Source organism: Hipposideros armiger, unplaced genomic scaffold, assembly GCF_001890085.2.
Source record: "Hipposideros armiger isolate ML-2016 unplaced genomic scaffold, ASM189008v1 scaffold_410, whole genome shotgun sequence".
Classification (NCBI taxonomy): Eukaryota; Metazoa; Chordata; class Mammalia; order Chiroptera; family Hipposideridae; genus Hipposideros; species Hipposideros armiger.
Window position 1 is genome coordinate 1,505,586 of NW_017731760.1, and position 18,893 is coordinate 1,524,478.

Genomic DNA, 18,893 nt, shown 5'->3' on the forward strand with positions numbered 1-18,893 from the left:
AACTTGGGCCAGTGAAGCAACGTCCTCCACAACTAGACTGAAGAACAAAAGGACAGCAACTTGTCTGTTCCCCTTCCCCTGAGTCCCCAGCGCTGTTCCCCTCCCCCAATTCCCCAATAAAATCTTTAAAAAAACAAACAAAAAAAACTTATCATCTGCTCCTTGTTTCAGGCCATCAGTAAATATTTGTTGAATAAATGACCTTATATACAGTACAACAATCATCATTTACTATATATAAGTTCATTCATCATTCATTCAAAGAGTATTTTTAAATTATTTTTTTTCAGTTACAGCTGACATTCCATATCATATAAGTTTCAGGTGTACACCATAGTGGACATTTGGATAACTTATGAAGTGACCTCCTCGAAAAGTCTAGTACCCTCAGTTATTACATGATTATTGGCTATATTCCCCATGCTGTACTTTACATTCCTGTGACTATTTTTGTAACTGCCGATTTGTACTTCTTAATTCAATGAATATTTTTTGGGGAAACAAATTGCTGTGATTGAGAAAACTGGAAGGTGGAGGGATGGGAACTTAATTTAGGTGGAATGTACAGAAAAGATCTCTTTGAAGGAGGCAACATTTAAGCAGAGACTTAAAAGAATAGGAAGGTGCCAGCTGGGCCAAGAGGTGAGGGCTAGGGGTTCTGAGAAGAAGAATGTCCTGAAAGGGTCTGAGGCAGGAAGGAGCTGTACAGTGTATGCGCCCCGAGAAAGAAAGTGGGGCGACACTGGTCCAGAGAAGCAGGCGTGGCTAAACCGGGGCCCTCAGAGGCCACAGCCAGGATTCTGGGTTCCATTCTGAGTTGATAGGAAGCCCCTGAAGGATTTAAGCATTGAAGGGACAAGATCTGACTGACATTTTGAGAAGATTACTTGGGCTGAAGGGATTAGTGTGACAATGCAGAGGTGTGCAGGAGGCTACTACAGAGGGCCAGGCATGCGATGCTGTGGCTCGGACTAGGGTGAGGGGCAGTGGTGATATAAAGACAGATTTCAGACCAGATTTGAAGGAAGGGCTGACACGACCTGCTGATAAATTGGATTAAGGTGAAACAGCTGGAGAAATCAAGATTGACTGACAGATCTGAGCAACAGGGTAGATGGCAGAGCACTATACTGAGACAGAAAGTCCAAGAGAGAAGACATTTAGGTTTAAAATTCATTTTTAAACATCAATGTTAAAAGGCTTCCGACAGTGAGATGGAGATGCTGAGTAGGCAGGAGGATACACAAGTCTGGGGGTCAAAAGAGAGGTCCAGGCTGGAGGTATACATTTGGAGGTTATCAGCATAGAGATCATAGTAAAAGCCATGGGAGTATATGAAAGTCCCCTAAACCAGTGGTTCTCAACTATGTACAGAAGAGCCACCTGAGGAACTCTTAAAAACCCTGAGGAGGGCTGGCCGAGTGGCTCAGTTGGTTAAGAGCTCGCTCAAGAGTGCGAGCTCTGAGCAACACGGGTTGCCAGTTCGATTCCTGGCTCGAGCTGAGCTGAGGCAGGACGGCTCAGCTTAAAAAACAAAACAAAACCAAAAAACAGCCCGAGGCCTTGGCTATACACCAGACCTGGTAAATCAGAATCTCAGGAGGAAGCAGACAAGGCAACAGCCAACAAGGAGATTCCCTTGTTCAAGAAGCTTGTGAAGCACTGATCTCAAGGGAGCATGGAGGTGAGAACAGAAGAAGGTCCGGCTAAGCAGGGAAGTATGGTGTCACGGATGCCAAGAGAAAAGAATGTTTCTAGGCGGAGGAAACACTCAGCTGTGTTGAAGTCTGCTGTAACTGAGATAAGATGAGGAAAGAAAATGGCCCTTTGAATGTCACATCATGGAGGTCATTGGTGGCCTTAGCCAGAACTGTTTCAGTACAGCACTGGGGGTGGAGGCCAGATAAAGTGGGTTAAAGGGTGAATTTAGAGGTGAGGAAGAAGATAGCATGCGCGGAAGATGCTTTAAGAAGTCTGCTTTGAATATCAGGAGAAATAGGCATACCTTGATGGGTGTGGGAAATCAACAGAAACTTTTAAAAGACAGAGAGATACTATGTGGTCCTGGTATTGGAAAGGTAAGGGGGTTCCTGGTTGAAGCAGTCAAGCTCTCCTTCAGCAAATATTTACTAAGCATAGAGTAAGGGCCAGGCACTATACAAGGGGATGGGTATATAACTGTGCACAAAACTGATACAGTCCTTGCCCTCATGGAGCTTACACTTAGGAGGCACACAAATAAACCAACATATCTCACTATAATTGTGCTAAGTGCACTGAAGGCACAGAAACAACCCACACAGATAAGAGTCCACGAGGCAGTGTCAGGTGAGCTGAGACCTGAGCAGTGAGAAGGCACACCGGGAAGGAGTGGGGAGAACAGTGTTCTGGGCAGAGCAGCCAGCATGTGCTAAGGTCCTGAGGAGCAAAGCACATGACGTTTTGGAGGATCTGAAAGAGGTCAGTGTAGTGAACAAAGGGAAGAGGGGAATGAGATGAACTGGGGAAAAGGATGAATCAGGTCATGCAGGACTTCACGGGCCATCATAAGGGGGTATGGATTTTATTCACAGCGCAGGGAGCCACTGCATGATTCTGGCCTCTACTCTCTTAATAAAACAAAAAGTGAGGTCACTACTAAGAGTGATGAGAGAGACAAGAAGTAAGGTTTAAACAATGAGGAGAAGGTAAGAACCTATTCTTGTAGAGAATGGGGACGCCAGCTTGCTGGAGAGCCACAGGAGGAAGCTGTGCTGAGTGCCTATCTGGGTTATGTAAATACGAATTTAACATGAAACCAGTCAGCCTGGTTCTGCGCCATTCTCTACAACTGTTAGCTTGGGCATGGCAGGCAAAAAGAAGACAGGCTCACTCATGGTTAGGCTTTGGTAGAAGACATCAACAGAATAAAAAGAGGCGGGATGTTTGCTATCCAGATTTTGGCAATAGGCAGTTTCTGGTGATAAGATCCGGGGTACTGTCATGACAGTAGGTGGCTGAGATGTTTGGAAGTAGGTGGCAGATTTTGTTTGAAAGCAAACAGGTGAAAGAACAGGTACCAGAGGCCAGAGGGTCATCTGCATAAGATGAAAGCCTTGAGAGGGAAGACAAGGATTGCAGAGGCTGAGAGAAAGCCCAAGGCCCAAGTCTCCACTGAATAACACGCAATCAGATGACACGGGTGGGAGTGTGGAGCTGGTGGTGATACTGCCAATGGCACGAGCTTCAAGGACTTGCTGTTGTTTCCTTTTCTTTAGGATGGAAGAGAGTTCCTTGAATCTATTTCACAGTAGTCTATTCTTCTTTTGATAATCTCTGCATGGCTTGTTTTGCCCTAACAATGCTATAGTCACTGCCTTCTAATGTGCAGCTAGTGAAGAAGAACAGTGAAAAGGGACAAAGGCCTACCATGTAATACTTGATTTTCTGCAGGATGTCATCATTGGTCATAATGAGTTCTTTTGCCGTTGTCCCATCTGCTATGTTGGCTAGGATGCACAGTGTCTGGAAAAGAACAAAGGGCCAATGATCAGGAAAGCTCTTCTGTCCCCAGGCTCAAGGTCTCTCAAGAACTTGGGCAATCTCTCCCCTGAAGTGCGTGGATTCTCACAGGTTCCACTCTGAAGGCCTTTATTTCTCACGCCGTGGCCTCACTGCCAACAAAAGTAACCATGCCTAGGGAAAGTCTACCCAAAAGAACCCAAATATTTCAGGGGGTTCTTTCTGGGCATATGCCATCTCTGGGCAAAGGCAGGCATGTCTTATAGTTCATGCTATCACATAAATCAAAGGGAAAACATAATTTGTTACTATTTTCTTGTAAACTCTACTTCTAAGGGAAGCTTCTGTCACTAACCCACCAGGTTTCTTCAGAGAGGTGTCTCTTTGGTGGAAGCTTCATAGGTGTTGCAACTCCCTGTCCGCTCCCTCTCCCTCCAAATGCTACTTGTGCCCAAGCACGTGACCTCCTGGGTAAAGGCCTGAACCCTGTCCATTAGCCATATGCAATTAGGACCTCTTGACTTTCTGAACCCTATTAGAGGCACAGAAAGGGAAGCAAAATGTGTGAAGGAGCTTAGTCCAGGTGGGACTACTGTGGAGATCAGAAGGAGCCTGTGCCAGCTGGCAGGACACACATCTTGAGGACAAGCATCACATCGGTACCAGAGGAAGAAACTCAGAGGGAGAGACTGCTTTTGTTAGCTCTTGCACTCTCACAGCCAGACCAGCAGGAGGCAAGAATTAAAGTAAAGGTGAAAGGACTGTGGTAGGGATACCAAGCCAGTGCCAGCCTTAGCAAGTCAACAAACGTTACTAAGCACCTATAACATGCATGTCCTGCACAGGGCATCAGGACAAGGCAGGAATAAGACACACGCCTGAACTTTGAAGCCATCACACAATTACATTTCACTGTGATGTGACTGAGGTAAAAACAGGGACCCAAGAAAACACAAAGTAAAGTAAGCACACTTGCTTGATACTGTGTCAAAGAGTACTTCTTGGAGGGACTGACACTGAGTCCAGGAGCACAGTCAGGAACCATGCAAAGGAAGTGATCAGAGGTGGGGATGGGGTCTAAATTCAAATAATTTTCTCCAACTTTAATCTTTCTCTTTGCTACATTTAAGCTAATTAAGCTTGTGGGTGATAGCTAATTGAGGAGACTTGTTCTCTTTCTATGGCCCAAACCTCAGATATCTCAAAGGGTGAGTGGTCTTATTTTTCCCAGATTAACACACAGCAGTAACTAAACTATTAGGGAGTGAGCCCTGAGGTTTGAACCAAGAAAGGCTGCCTCAGGGATACAGGAGACACGGAAAATGCAATTTATACTCCAAGGCCTGAGCAGGTACTGGTAACTATTCCAGGGCACTTAAACCATGATGAGGAGACCTTGACATGCCCTGGAAGTGGGAGAGAGATGATCAGGGGGAGATGTGAGATTTCGCAGTGATCTGGCACATGGTGAGCTTGTCAGAAGTCTTGGCAGGCACAACACCCTTCAATTTCTCAGGAATGAGGGGGCAGCAAGGGTGATAAACAGGTTCGGCCTATTTTCTTCCCTAACTTTTTATTATTAAAAGTCACTAAATTCTGAAAAAAGTTAAAGCACAAATAGTGCAATGAACACCTATCCATAGACCTAGATTCAGCATCCATACACGTTGTACCAATTTGCTCTAGAGAGTGAGGGTCTGTGCAAACATGTATGTGTATGTATATAGGAGTATTTATTTTTTCTTTACGTCTTTTTTTCTGAACCATTTCAAAAAAAAGTTGCACATTACCATGATTCTTCATCTCTAAGTATTTTAGAATATACTAAGAATAATGACATTGTCCTACACACTATAATACCATCATTATGCTTAAGAAAATTAATCATAGTGGATATACACTCTTTTTGATTAGTCTCTGGGAAAGAGCCTATAAAGGGACAAACATGAGCATGACAGGTGGAATTAACTGGGGTAATTAGTCTGGGAAGGAATTAATAGTCGACTGTTTTTGCTCTGGATCCTTGCTAGCACTTTGTGTTGTCTGTTTTTAAAATTGTGTAGACATTCTAAGAGATGTGTAGTGATATTTTTGGGGGAGTATCTGTTCATATCTTTTGCTCAGTTTTTAATTTGGTTGTTTGTTTTCTTATTGTTGAGTTTTGAAGAGTTGTTTATATATTTGGGACACAAGTCATCTGTCAGGTATCTGACGTGCAAATATTTCCCTCCCTTGAATGGTTTATCATTTCATTCTCTTAACAGTGCCTTTCACAGAGCAGAAGCTTTAAATTTTGATGAAGTCCTATTTATCTTTCTTTGCTAGGTGATGCTTTTAATGTCTAAGAACTCTTTGCCTAATCTAAAACTCAAAGATTTTCTCCTGCATTTCTTTCTAAAAGTTTACAGTTTTACCTTTTACATTAGGTCTATGATTCATTTTGAGTTAATTTTTGTCTAAGGTGTAAGACAGAGTTCAAAGTTAATTTTTTTTCAGTTGTTATAGAACCATTTGTTGAACAGACCATTCTTTCTCCATTGAACTGCCTCTGCACCTTTGTCAAGAGTCAACTGGCCATATTTGTGTGGGTCTATTTTTGGACTCTATTCTGTTCTGCTGATCTCCATGTACTATCCTTTTTGCTAACAGCACACTGTGCTTTTATAGTAAGTCTTGAAATCAGGTACTGTGAATCCTCCAATGTTGTTCTTTTCTTTCGTTTTTCAAAAGGGTTTTGGCTATTCTAGTTCCTCTGCCTTTCCAACAGATTTTGGAATCTGTAAAGACAGAGGTTTCAGATATTTACACCTATATTCATATTTACCAACAATCATGTTGGGGTTTTGACTGGGATTGTATTAAATCTATAAACTTGGGGAGAATTGACATTTTAACATGGTATATTTTGCCATTTACTTAGGTCTTAGGTTTTTCATTATCAGTGTTTTGTAATTTTTCATATACTGACCTTGAACCTCTGTATACAAAAAACTACAAAACACTGATAATTTTTGTGAGATTTCTATATAAGTATTTCATTTTTTCTGAGCTACTATAAATGGTAGTTTTTTAAATTTCAATTTCAACTTGTTCACTGCTAATATATAAAACACAACTGATTTTTCTATCATGTGATGCTGTTTAACTCATTGATTAGTTATAGCTTTTTTGATGAGTACATGGCATTTTCTACAGACATTCATTTCATCTGGGAATAGTTTTACTTCTTTCCAATCTGTATGCCTTTTCTTTCTTTCTCTTGACATATTGTACTTGGTAGGAATTCCTGTACGATGTTGAATAGGAGTGGTAAGAACAGACATATTTGTCTTGTTCCCAATCTAAGGGCAGTGATAGATATGTTCACCATCTTGACTGCGGTGATCATTTCACAGATACATACATATGTCACCTTATCACATTCTGTACTTTATTTATAAGCAGCTTACTGTATGTCAATATACCTCAATAAAAAAGAAAACAGAGGGCTGGCCGAGTGGCGTGTTGGTTAAGAGCTGGCTTGGGACGCCGGCTCTGAGCAGCAAGGCCCCAGTTCGGATCCCACATGAGGGCCAGTGACACTGTCCTCTACAGCTAAAATGGTGAACAACAGCTCGACCTGGAGATGGGCTGCCTTGAGTCGCCGGAGACGGCGTAGGCTGCAGTGGGCTGCCATGAGCTACCGTGTGTGGCCGTCCAGAGGCCGGTGACCGATCTGCCTCACCCAGGAAGAGCGCAATGATGATACCAACATGGGCCAGTGAGGTGACATCCTCCACAATTAGAATGAAGAACAAAAAGACAGCAACTTGTCTGTTCCCTTTCCCCGATTCCCCAGCACTGTTCCCCTCCTCCAATTCCCCAATAAAATCTTAAAAAAAAAAAAAAAGAAAGAAAACAGAATTTATCAGATGCTTTTGAGAAGAATTAAACTCCCAGCTTACAACCACACAAAGCCTCCCGTAGTTGCCTACTTTTGGACCATCACCAAAACCTGTATGAGAGTATCATTTGGGTTCTGCCAAAACACATTATTGTTTTGGCCTTTTCTTTTGCCCTCATCCAAATCTTGCCTCACTTTTCAAGTTAGTGGAATTCTACATAGGTGAGCTATCTTTATAGACAGAAGTCATTCCTATGCTCTCCAGGTAGAACAGTTTCTTTTGAACAATGTGTCTCCTTCATTGTCCTAGTACTGAATCTCATTCAGCCTAGCCTCAGTGATGCTTATGAGATTATACTTTTTTCTGTGTTCCATTTTTGTTAATCAAAAAACATAGTTTATTGTTGAATTTTAAATCATGTAAAATATCCATCTTAAAATCACTGTGTCAAACAATCTATCACCTGTTTTTGCTCACATATTCAATCACAGCTCCTAAGTCCTGCTGCCCTTACTTCCTGAACTATTCTTGTGAAGTCAGCTGAACGACTCTAACCCAGGAACACAGAGGATGAGGCACATGAGCCCTGTAATTAGACTCTCTGGGTCCAACTCTCCACTGATGACCTTGGGCAGGTTTCTTCCATACATGTAAGTGTATATATAGCTCAATGAATTTTGAAAGTGAACGCACCCATGTAGCCAACAGCTATTCCAGAAAATTGAACATTATCTTTACTTCAGATCTTGTGTTAAAATTTTAAGTTTGTAGGTGACCTTTTTTAAAATAACAAAATAAAATATATACTATATTAAAAATCCTACAATAAATCCCAGGATATAAAGAAAAGTACTTCCCAAACTGCCCTCTGATGAATGCACTGCTTCTGTATTTTTATGTCTACCCTAAACTTGCCCTACTGATACTCAACAAGGAGTTGGGGTATGGGATGGGAATAAAGAACAGAGATGCATAAAAGTAAAGAAACAAAAACTGTCTCCAGCATAAGGGATTAGCTCATCAGGGAGTTGCAGGAACTCGAGGTCACAGCGTGGTGGGAGAGAGGGCCTGGCAAAGGATTCACTCTAGAATGATCAAAGGGGGCTGTCCCTGTAGAGACAAGAACAGTGTGTACAATGTATGACACAGAGGATAAAAAACTCAACTCATGTTTCTTCCTATTCCAGGAGGAAGAATTCTTGAAGCGTGTCAGGGGTGGTGGACCATCTTTTTTGGTACAATCAGAAGGTATTCCTCAAAAAAGGGGAACACATACCTGTTCTTTGACCTCAATGTTATGCTCCCCTTCCAGAATGAGAGTGACGGCTTGCATAATCTGCTTTCCATGCGTACTCATGATTTTATCTATATGCTGTAAAAGAACGGGAAACCTGCAATTATTATCTGGGGAACAAAGAAAAAACCATAGGCAAGAACAGAAGGCTTCTAAATACACAACTGCTTCAAAGTGAACACCACAGCATATAGAACTAGATGCTGAAGAACAGTGTTTATTATATTTTGAAGTTGCATTTTGCCTTCAAAAAAAAAATTTTTTTTTTTGATTACTTAAAAGTGAAGAGAACATAGGCATGGCCAGATAGAATATAGAATTACAATCACTTGGGATCCTCAAGCCCAAAGCTATTAAAGAAAAAGGAGGCACTTAAAACTGGGTGAAGGAGATAGGGGAAGCCAGAGACATGGAAAGTATGGTACAGGTATATTTGCTATCTTTGGGGCACAAATGTACAAAGACTCAAAAATCAGGTGATATTATATATAAATAATATATAAAAAATATTTTATATAAATAAAAAAATTAAGCTCATAAATACAGAGAAAGTTTGGTGGTTGCCAGAGGCAGGAAGGTGGGGAATAGGAGAAATGGGTGAACTGTTCTGGAGTTTTTTGTTTTTTTCTTAGTTTAAATAAATCGAATAAAAAACAACCACAAGTGAAGCACAGAAAAGGGACCACCCATGTTTCTTCATCTACATGAAGGCCACTGACAATGTTGCTCAGGGAACATTATGAGAGGGACCCCACAGTAAGGCTCAGCCTTTCGTGCTCTGACACCCACTGTTCTCCACACTGACCTCTTCAGAGGTCAAATCCTGTAAATGTGTGCTGGAGGGTGTGTGTTGGTGTGTGTGTGTGTGTATCTATGAATGGCACTGAGAAAGAGTCTCTAAAGTGAAAGACGCAGAGGCCCCAGAGACAAGTGATTTAGGCAGATAAGAAAACCCACCCTGGCCAGCAAACCAGGTAACAATAAAGAAATCAGGACAGGCTCATATCCAGCAAGGAGGAAAGAGGGGGAGATGGGACAGGCAGTGTAGGAATGGAGGACCAGGTGGCTACATGGTGAAGCAGCTCACAGAATACCTATGAAGGGGACAGGTCTGGACATCAACTCCTTGCTTTTCTAGGAAGGAGTTTTTGAATCACACTTGTGGGCAGAGGTTGACAGGAGCAGAGAGGCAGGGCAATGCTTTACAATGTATATGCAAGGGTAGCTAATCTGGAAACCTGGGTGATTTTACTTACAGGCCGAGTAGAGAGGAGATTTCTAAGAAGTCCCAATGTCTTCATCAGCACATTCAAATCTGAATCTGATAACAACCGGAATAGCTGTTCAGTACTCAAGCTTCTTAAAATATCTGCTTTTATTTTTTGTTCAGCCTGAAATGCCATATTCTGAAAGGATTAAAGAAATTTCAAGAATCATGTCTATATTTGCCTAATTATATTTTAATAGTAATTTATAATTTTCAGAGTACTAACAGAATCTGCAGAAAATCCTTAAATATAGGTCACATTATTTTTGATTCCTGTTAATCATCTATAATTCTGTCAAGAGATATATAACTGTCACTCTTGTATGAGGAACATGACCACTTCTTGACACAGGCATTTGAGTGTCTTAAAATTTATCAAATAAATACAAAATCCACTATTACTTTTGAGAATATCCTTGTGGTTATCAAGTTGTCTTCTCTGTACTTTAATGACAAAATGACTATAAACAACTATACTGTGCCATGCATTTTGAGAATTACTTAAAAGTACTCACTTATTATGGGTGAAAATAAGTAGTACATTTGTTAACTTTACTGGTATGAAACACCTATTGTGTTCACAATACAATGCTAGCTGAAGATATGGCTAGGCCATGAAATTCAAGAAGCTCTCTAGACGGGTAGGAGGTATTTCCAAGCAACCCCACTATCAACCCCAAATGGCCAGTAGCTATTTTTCTGCTTTATGGACACATTATTATTTTAGTCTAACCTGGAGTTATAATAATAGGTATGAAGAAAGAAAAAAAAAAAGGCAAATTCGAAATAACTCACAAATCAACTTTCGGTACAAAAAGCTCTTATAAATTAGAGACTCATTGAAATATGTGGCTATTGCCCTCCAGGAACTTATTTTATTTTTAAAGATTTTTTTTTAAATTGGGGAATTGGGGGAGGGGAACAGCATTGGGGAATCGGGGAGAGGGAACAGAGAAGCTGCTGTCCTTTTTGCTCTTCAGTCTAGCTGTGGAGGACGTCGCTTCACTGGCCCATGTTGGTATTATCACTGCACTCTTCCTGGGTGAGGCAGATCGTTCGCTGGTCACTGGACGGCTGCTCATGGCAGCTCTTGGCAGCTCACCCGGCTGCCGGCCGCTCACGGTAGCTTACAGGAACCCACTGCAGTTCCACTGCAGCCTACGCCATCTCCAGCTCCAGTCCAGCTTCAGGTTGAGCTGTTGTTCACCATCTTAGCTGTAGAGGACACAGCGTCACTGGCCCTAATGTGGGATCTGAAATGGGGTCCCGCTGCTCAGAGCTGGTGTCCCAAGCCAACTTCTTTTTTTTTTTTTTTTGCTGAGCCATTCTGCCACTTGTTGCCAAGCCAACTGTTAACCAAAGCGCCACTCGGCCAGCCCCCCAGGAACTTATTTTTAATTAAGGAGCTAAGACATGAAAGATCAAGTCACTTAATGATGAAAGGTGGCATGGAAGAGCAAAAACAGTATTGGGCTGAATGTCAAGAGACATGATTACAAGGTTTTATACTTTGTGGATAGAGAACATAACAGCTGATAATATGGAGATTGATTAGCGTAAGACATTAATATGGATTTGAAGAGTGGAATGATAAGTTCAATTGTCAACACTAAAATTTTACATGTTAGGGGGCCCTCAAATAAAGTCCCATAGGTTGTTTAAGTGATAAAATTGGGAGATAGGGGACAGTTACGTCTGGATATGTGTATTTCAAAGCAACCTCTTCTGTTAGTGGGAATTGAAACCATGAGAGTCAATGAAATCCCTGAAACTTAAGTGTAAAGGGACTCGGAAATCAGGAATTGAAACTTGGGGGAATGTCCCCTGAGCAGGCTGTTGAGAAGGAGGCTAGGCAGAAAGTGAGGTAAAAAAGGAATTAATCCATTTTGAGTTAATTTTGGTATATGGTTGATAGCAATCTAGTTTCATTCTTTTGCACATGGCTTTCCAATTTTCCCAGCACCATTTATTGAAGAGGCTGTCTTTTCTTCACTGTATATTTTTGCAACAACATGGATGGATCTTGAGATTATCATGCTACGCAAAATAAAGTCAGACAGAAAGTCAAGAACCATATGACTTCACTCATATGTGGGATATAAAACTGAAAACAACAAAAGAATGACAAACAATCAAACAAAAAATCATGGACACAGCTAACAGTTTAGTTACCAGAGGGTAAGGGGGGAGGGGAGGGTGGTAGAAGAGGGTAAAGGGGGTCAAATATATGGTGATGGAAGGAGAACTGACTCTGGGTGGTGAATACACAATGCAATATGTAGCTGATGTATTATAGAATTATACTCTTGAAGCATTTAATTTTACTAACAAATGTCACCCCAATAAATTTAATAAAGATTAAAAAATAATTAAGTCCTGGGGAAGACTTTCAAGAAAGAAAGGTGCTAAAAGTTGGTGCAAAGTTAAGGAGAAAAAACAACTGTGAAGCTGGATTCAGTGACTTTTAGAAGATCATTATGTCTATCCCAAAGTTTGTGTGAAAAGACAGCAGATATAACCTGGAACAGGGTTAACAATAGGGGCTTGGGACAGGTTCAAACCCACTTCCATCACTGATTAGCTGTGGGGCCTTGGACATTTACCCTCCCTGATTCCCAGTTTCCCACTTGCAAGGTGGGTATATACTCGTGTAACTTAAAATAAGAATTAGAGATAACAAGTATAAAACACCTAGCTTAGTGTCTGGTACATAGTAATTCAATTGTTACTATAATTATGTTTTTAAAAATCCATGTAGGATTACTCTATTTTCAATTTCAATTAATTTTATTTTTAATATCTCTTAAGGAAAAATGGTTCTCTGGCTTCACAGTTATGAAGTTTTAACATTTAGATTATTATAAATTATTTACTAGAAACTTAAGAAATTATTAAGCTTTTATGTACCACCATGGGCAAGTTATTAACCACTCTGTGCCTTATTCATCTGCAAAATATGAACACTCCCTAGCTTATTTCACCAAGTTGTTATAAGAGCAAAGGAGACACACAGTGCTTTGTAAAGTAGGGGGCTCTGTACAGATATCAATATGTTCGTGATGTCAAAATTTGGGAAAATTTGTTTTCCCAAAATTAGGTAAGTCAAGTTTCAACATCTGTCCACGTTTCTTCGTAATAAATAGGAGAAGGGAGGCACACAGTAAGCCATGCAACTTGCTTATATTCAAATCTGAAAGCTGCATATGGAGTCTTCTAAGTTCTACGCCATTAGAAAACTGGGCTAAAATAGCAAGATTTTGCCAAAAAGAAAATTCAAATAACACATTCTTTAGTTTGAATTTTGAAAATAGCTCTATTCTCTTTATAAATGGTGACATACATAAAAAGAGAGAAACATACCATCAGAGCCCAAATTCCATTCACTCGTAAAGCAGGATTTTCACTTTGGGTTAATCCACAAAGTAGTTCTACAGCTCCTGATTCTAAAATCGGCTGTCATTGGAAAAGAAAAACAACAACAAAAAACACAGCTTTAAGTCAGGTTTGTAAACGAATGTGTACACACCCTGACACTCTGCCTATGACTTCTTTCCCAATTCCAAGTAGCTTTCACAAAGCAGGGAGTGTGGGAGCCATAAAAATCACCTTGAGAAGGGCAAGGACAATTATTCTCTCTCCAATCCGAAATATAAATAATCCCTGTGATTTTCTTTTTCCCTGTAGTCCTGAAAGACTCATGAGCTATCCTAATCGTCTATATTTTGAACATACTCCTTATGATTCCATTATCTAGTTCCACGCTCTGATTCTCACCATCCTCTGAGACTCCATCTCTCCTGCTTTGTGTATCATGTATCTCATGTGCTGTTTACAAGCTGTGACTATGAAGCAATAGTCTGATTTAGATTGGAACGTAAGACCCTAACTATCCCCCTTCCAAATAGTCAACCTTATTCCAAATATGCTGCAGAATTCATCTTTTAGAATTACTTTCAAGACTACTTCTCAATCATACAAGTCAAGCAGGCTTGTACTTCTATAGTCATACCACGTCTTACACCTAGAATAGCACGCGTTCGCCTGACCACTTAATTTATGATACTCAGCTGAAAATGGGTTTTGATAATTTCTAAAAAATTAAAATGTTAGAGGACTGATTTACCATCACCACAAATACTTAAAAGGCCATCTGTGAAGGGGATCCTAGAAATGTCTTAAGCATTTCAGACTTAAATACCTAGCAATTGGACAGTGCCTTTCACGATGACATTTTTGAAGGAAATTCTTCGACATCCTTCCACTTGTAAAAAATGTGGTATTTTATTTTTTATTTTGAAATAAGTTCGAACTTATAAAGTAGAAAGGTGAATATAGGGAGCTTCCACATATTCTCTTCCCAAATTAACCAATTTTTAACATTTGTCATATTTACTTTATCATTATCTCTTGTTCTATACACCCATAGCCACATTATTTATCTTTTCTGAACTATTTAAAAGTAGAGTGCATACGTCATGCCCTTTTCCCCTTAAGACTTCAATGTGTATTTCCTAAGAAAAAGGATGTCTATTATATAATCTCAGAAGAGTTACTAAATTCAGAGAATTCATACTAAAACAGTATTTTGATTGAATTGATAATCCATATTCCAATTTTGTCAACTGGCCCAATAATATAGGCTTTCCTCCCCTTCCAGCTCAAGATCCAGTTGATTATTTATTTATTTTTATTGAAATATACTTGACATATAACATTATGAGTTTCAGATGTAAAACATTATTCAATATATGTATTTATTGCAAAATGATCACCACAATAAGTCTGGTTAACATCCATCATCACACATACTTCCAATTTTTGTCCCTTGCGATGAGAACTGTAAAGAGCTACTCTTAGCAACTTTCAAATACACAACACAGTTTTATTAACTATAGTACAGTTTATTTTTAATATGGAAAACTAATTGCATTAATGATCCTATGCCTGAGCTCATCTACCTGACTTCATAACTAGACCCTAAATATTTTGAAGGTAGATCTGAGGCAACATAACAGCTATGTAGGATGATTAATGGTGTTACACTGCCTGCAAACAGATTGTCATCAGATCAAGATTACTACCACCAGGGCAGAGAAGAACAGGTGGAAGCTCTCGCATTTTATCTCACCTTTGCCTTCCCTCCAAATCCCTCTCTCCCCTTTTGTTCCAAGATTTTTGCTTGTTGAACAGCTAACTGTCTCTGAACCTCCACCTTGTTCCTAACGCCTTCCTAATTACCAATAATAGTCAAAAGCCTGCAGGGATTATAATGCAGAAATGAAATTTACCAAAAATGGGACTGCTAAATGCACAATAAAGGACAGTGTCTAAACCTCAGTTCATGATTGGGCAGACCAGAGATATGTTACCAGGACAAATTATTTGTATAAGGTTTCCTCCTTCCTTTATTAAAGTTTACTGTAATTTTCCTTATAAAAATAATACATGCTCAAGTAATTTATACAATGTGTTAAAGGGGAAGATATCTCCACATTTAATCCTTCCCCAAACAACTACCATTAACACTAAACATTAAAAAGATTATTTTCTGTTGCCAGCAGTTATATCCTTGAAATGACTTACGTATAATCCTGGTTTACAAAACAGTCTTAATTTATTCTTTCGTAAATATAGCTTGAAAATAGTCTATTATTTGTGTAATTATTTCTTACATTCGCAGTTGCAGGCCACTTAGAGTGACTGTAACTTGTAATATCTTTTAAATAATCTGAATATGCCAGGTAGAATAAAAGGGATAATAGGAAATTATGATAACCATATCTGAAATAATTTATTTTGCTGCCACCCATCTTTAAACAAACCACAAGTAGTTTTTAAAACCAAACTTCAAATTTCAATGTCAACTACTGTGAAAATTATTTGACTAATAATTGCTTGGTAATACCAAGCAATGTCCAGGGAGAGAAAATCAATACAAACCTCTTTGCTTGGAGAAAATTCAAGAAGAAGGTTACATAGCATGGAAGATGCTACTACTAGAATTTCATCTGGTGCATTTTGTAAAACCTATGGAATTAAAAAAAGGGATACTGTTAATGGTTTGTAAACATGAAGTTGGGATCATAAGAATAAGTGAGAGAAAAAATTTATCTTTCAACCTGATTTCTCATATGGGAGAGATGGTTAGGAAAGCTCCACTTGCTATCAGGTCGGCCTTTATTTAGAGCTATAATTATGACTAAGGCCCTTGCTGGAGGAGCTACAGCCCCACGGCCAGGATGGGGTTGCTGCACGGAAAAGGAGACAGACGAGTCAGGGGGTGGGGGGTGTTCTATGTAAAGTCTGAAGATCATGGGGCTGCTTTGGGGCAGTTTAGCTTATTCTACTTCATCGTATCAGGCCAATTATGAAACCACCTAGGGCCCAGGACTTCCTAACGTGTCCCTAGAAGGACCTGTTTGACAAGGGGCATGGATGGATCAAGCCACTCCACAAGCAGGGTAATGTGGGGAACTGGTTCTCGAGACCGCAATCACACAGCCCTGGTTCCAACCCTCAATCCTCCACTTACTAGATGTGTGCACTTGAGTACATTTCTCAACTTCTCTAAGCCTGCAAATTGAGGAATTAAGGAAAACAACACTTCCTTGACAGGACTATTTAGGATAAATGTGATGTGAATAATAAGGGAAGCAGTATGGCATAAAAGCTAAGAACAGAGACTGCGTGACTGCAAATTTCAGCTCAACCACTAAATACGTATATGAATTCCTCGGCTGTAAAAAGGGGATAATAACAGTACCTGTTTCATGGGGTTGTGAGAATTAATAAATGAAAAGATTTTGGAACAGTAACTGGCACACAGTAATGACTATATAAGTAAGGTTTTCAAAAAGGTAATTTATTGCCATACTGTTGTTCTTATCAGGCACAGTATCAGGCCTATGGTAGGTATTAATATACAGGAAACTAAATGCCATGCACCCTCACGGCATCAACAGAGCATGATGACAAATGTTAGTCACCCTTAACTATTATCAGAACCCATTTTTTCTAGATTCTAAGGGAGATGGCTTCATAAACACTACCACTTGTATGCAAAAACCACTCCATTTAAATCATTTGCATTTGAGATCAGAGCAGGATCAGGCTTATGATCCCAAAAGGAGTCCTAGCAGCTCTAGCTGTGAAAACCTGAAATGGAGAATCACAAAAAAATTTAGAGTTAAATTTATTATCTGCTTTCTTCAGCTAAAGCAAGTCTGAAGTTCCCAAGTTAAGCATAAGCAAGAATTACAAAATAGTGGCAGTTCTTCTACCATATTGTGTATTAATTCTCCTGTGAATTGTTGAAGCTCAAATCTTATATATTATGCATGCTGATCTCTGCGTCTGCCACAATCCCCTCCAAGACCCTGATCACCTTCCTGCATCTCTGGTGCACCTCAGTACTCGGCTTTAAGACCATTCCATTCAAGAAGCCCCCCTAGAGCCCTTCCAGTCAGAAGTCATTCTGTCCTCCTCTGGGCAGCCACTTCCATTGTTGGTGACATCCTAGGACCCTTATTACTGTCCTCACTATTCAAATTCTATGAGTAGCCATGCCCATCTCTTTTTCCATTACCAGACTTAAGCTTCTGAAGGAATAGTCTATATATCTACGGTCTAATGTATCCTGACCTATATCGACCACATGGCATTTCACAAACTGGGTACTCCATGAATGTTTGTGAAATAAGAGAAATAATCATTTTTCCAAAATTACACTACTAAGAATCACTGGTTGAAATAAGCGAGCACCTACCAAGGCTTTAAAAAGTTGCTTTGCTTAATATGATTCACTTTTTAACTATCTTTATTGTTTTATAGAGATTATTTTCAAATTAGATAACATTTAAGGATAAACTAAAACAGAAGAGACTCTATGAAATTTTTAAAAGCATTTACTCAGTGCAGTGTAAGATATAACACGTGCAATCAGGAGTTAACATTTAACGCTGACCAAATAGAATTGCACCAAAGTAATAACAAAAAATAAACACAAATAAAATTTGTAATTAAAATCAAATGGCTACTCTGTGGTTTGCTAACCAACAGTCAAAAACATGGAAAAGCAAAAGGGGGGAGGGGAATCAAAAGACATGCAACCATCTTTGAACTAAGAGGAACTGGAATATTTGAAATAAATTACTGACTTACTTCCAAGCTTTTAATACTATACTTTAAATGTGCAACAGTAGCAGTTTGATAGTAATTTCGCCACATGTACCCAAGCCCACAAAATCCTTCTAGGTTGCACACCAAACGTTTTCCCAGGTAGAACTAGTTAGAAAGCACGTTATTCCATTTCTGATTCATACGATAGAGGCTGGGCTCTTGGCTAAGCAATCAGAGAAAATTATTCCAGAGGAAAAATATGGAAGTTATTCTAGGAAACAGGGAATGCTTAAAAAAAATCTTGAATGGACAGAATCAACAAATCAAGATTAAGCTGCTATGAAAAGGGTACAACCTAAGGACAAGAAAGAATGGCAACAGGAAAACCACTTAACCGGAGAGCATTGGTCGAACTCTTCCCCTGGTGCTCATAGCCCACCCCTCCATTAGTCATGAGGGCATTCTTCATGGTTCCTGCACATACCATATGTAGTGTCTCTGTTAATGCCACTTCTCTCTCTGGAAAATCCTCCTGCCTTCCTTTTGTCTCCAAAGCCTACTCCATATTCATCCAGCCTGAAGCTTCCCCTGACTATTTCACACTGATGCCCCTACTGTAACCTCAAGCTTTGAGCTGAGGGCAGGAGCTCTAGAGTATACAAATTTTGGTAGCCAGAGGCTTTCATTAGTAGGTACTAAAAACAAAACAAAAAATGTAAACAAAACAGGTCAAGTTGACCTACGGTTCTGTAATATATCAGGAATATTTTTAGCAGCAACTTGATGCACGCTGTAAGTCTCAATTAAGATTTAATTAACCTGAGCAACT

General features: G+C 39.7%; 1 protein-coding gene across 2 annotated transcripts in view; it reads right to left on the reverse strand.

Moving 5' to 3' along the window:
• The window catches only part of ARMC8 (armadillo repeat containing 8), a 105,855-nt gene that overhangs the window by 9,522 nt on the left and 77,440 nt on the right, over positions 1-18,893 (reverse strand). For both annotated transcript variants that reach the window (XM_019663918.1, XM_019663919.1), the window contains 5 exons: positions 15,887-15,973; positions 13,307-13,399; positions 9,936-10,085; positions 8,662-8,757; positions 3,409-3,504 (listed from right to left, as the gene is read on the reverse strand). In XM_019663918.1, the coding sequence (XP_019519463.1) occupies positions 3,409-3,504; positions 8,662-8,757; positions 9,936-10,085; positions 13,307-13,399; positions 15,887-15,973 (522 nt within the window). The remainder of the gene's footprint in view (positions 1-3,408; positions 3,505-8,661; positions 8,758-9,935; positions 10,086-13,306; positions 13,400-15,886; positions 15,974-18,893) is intronic.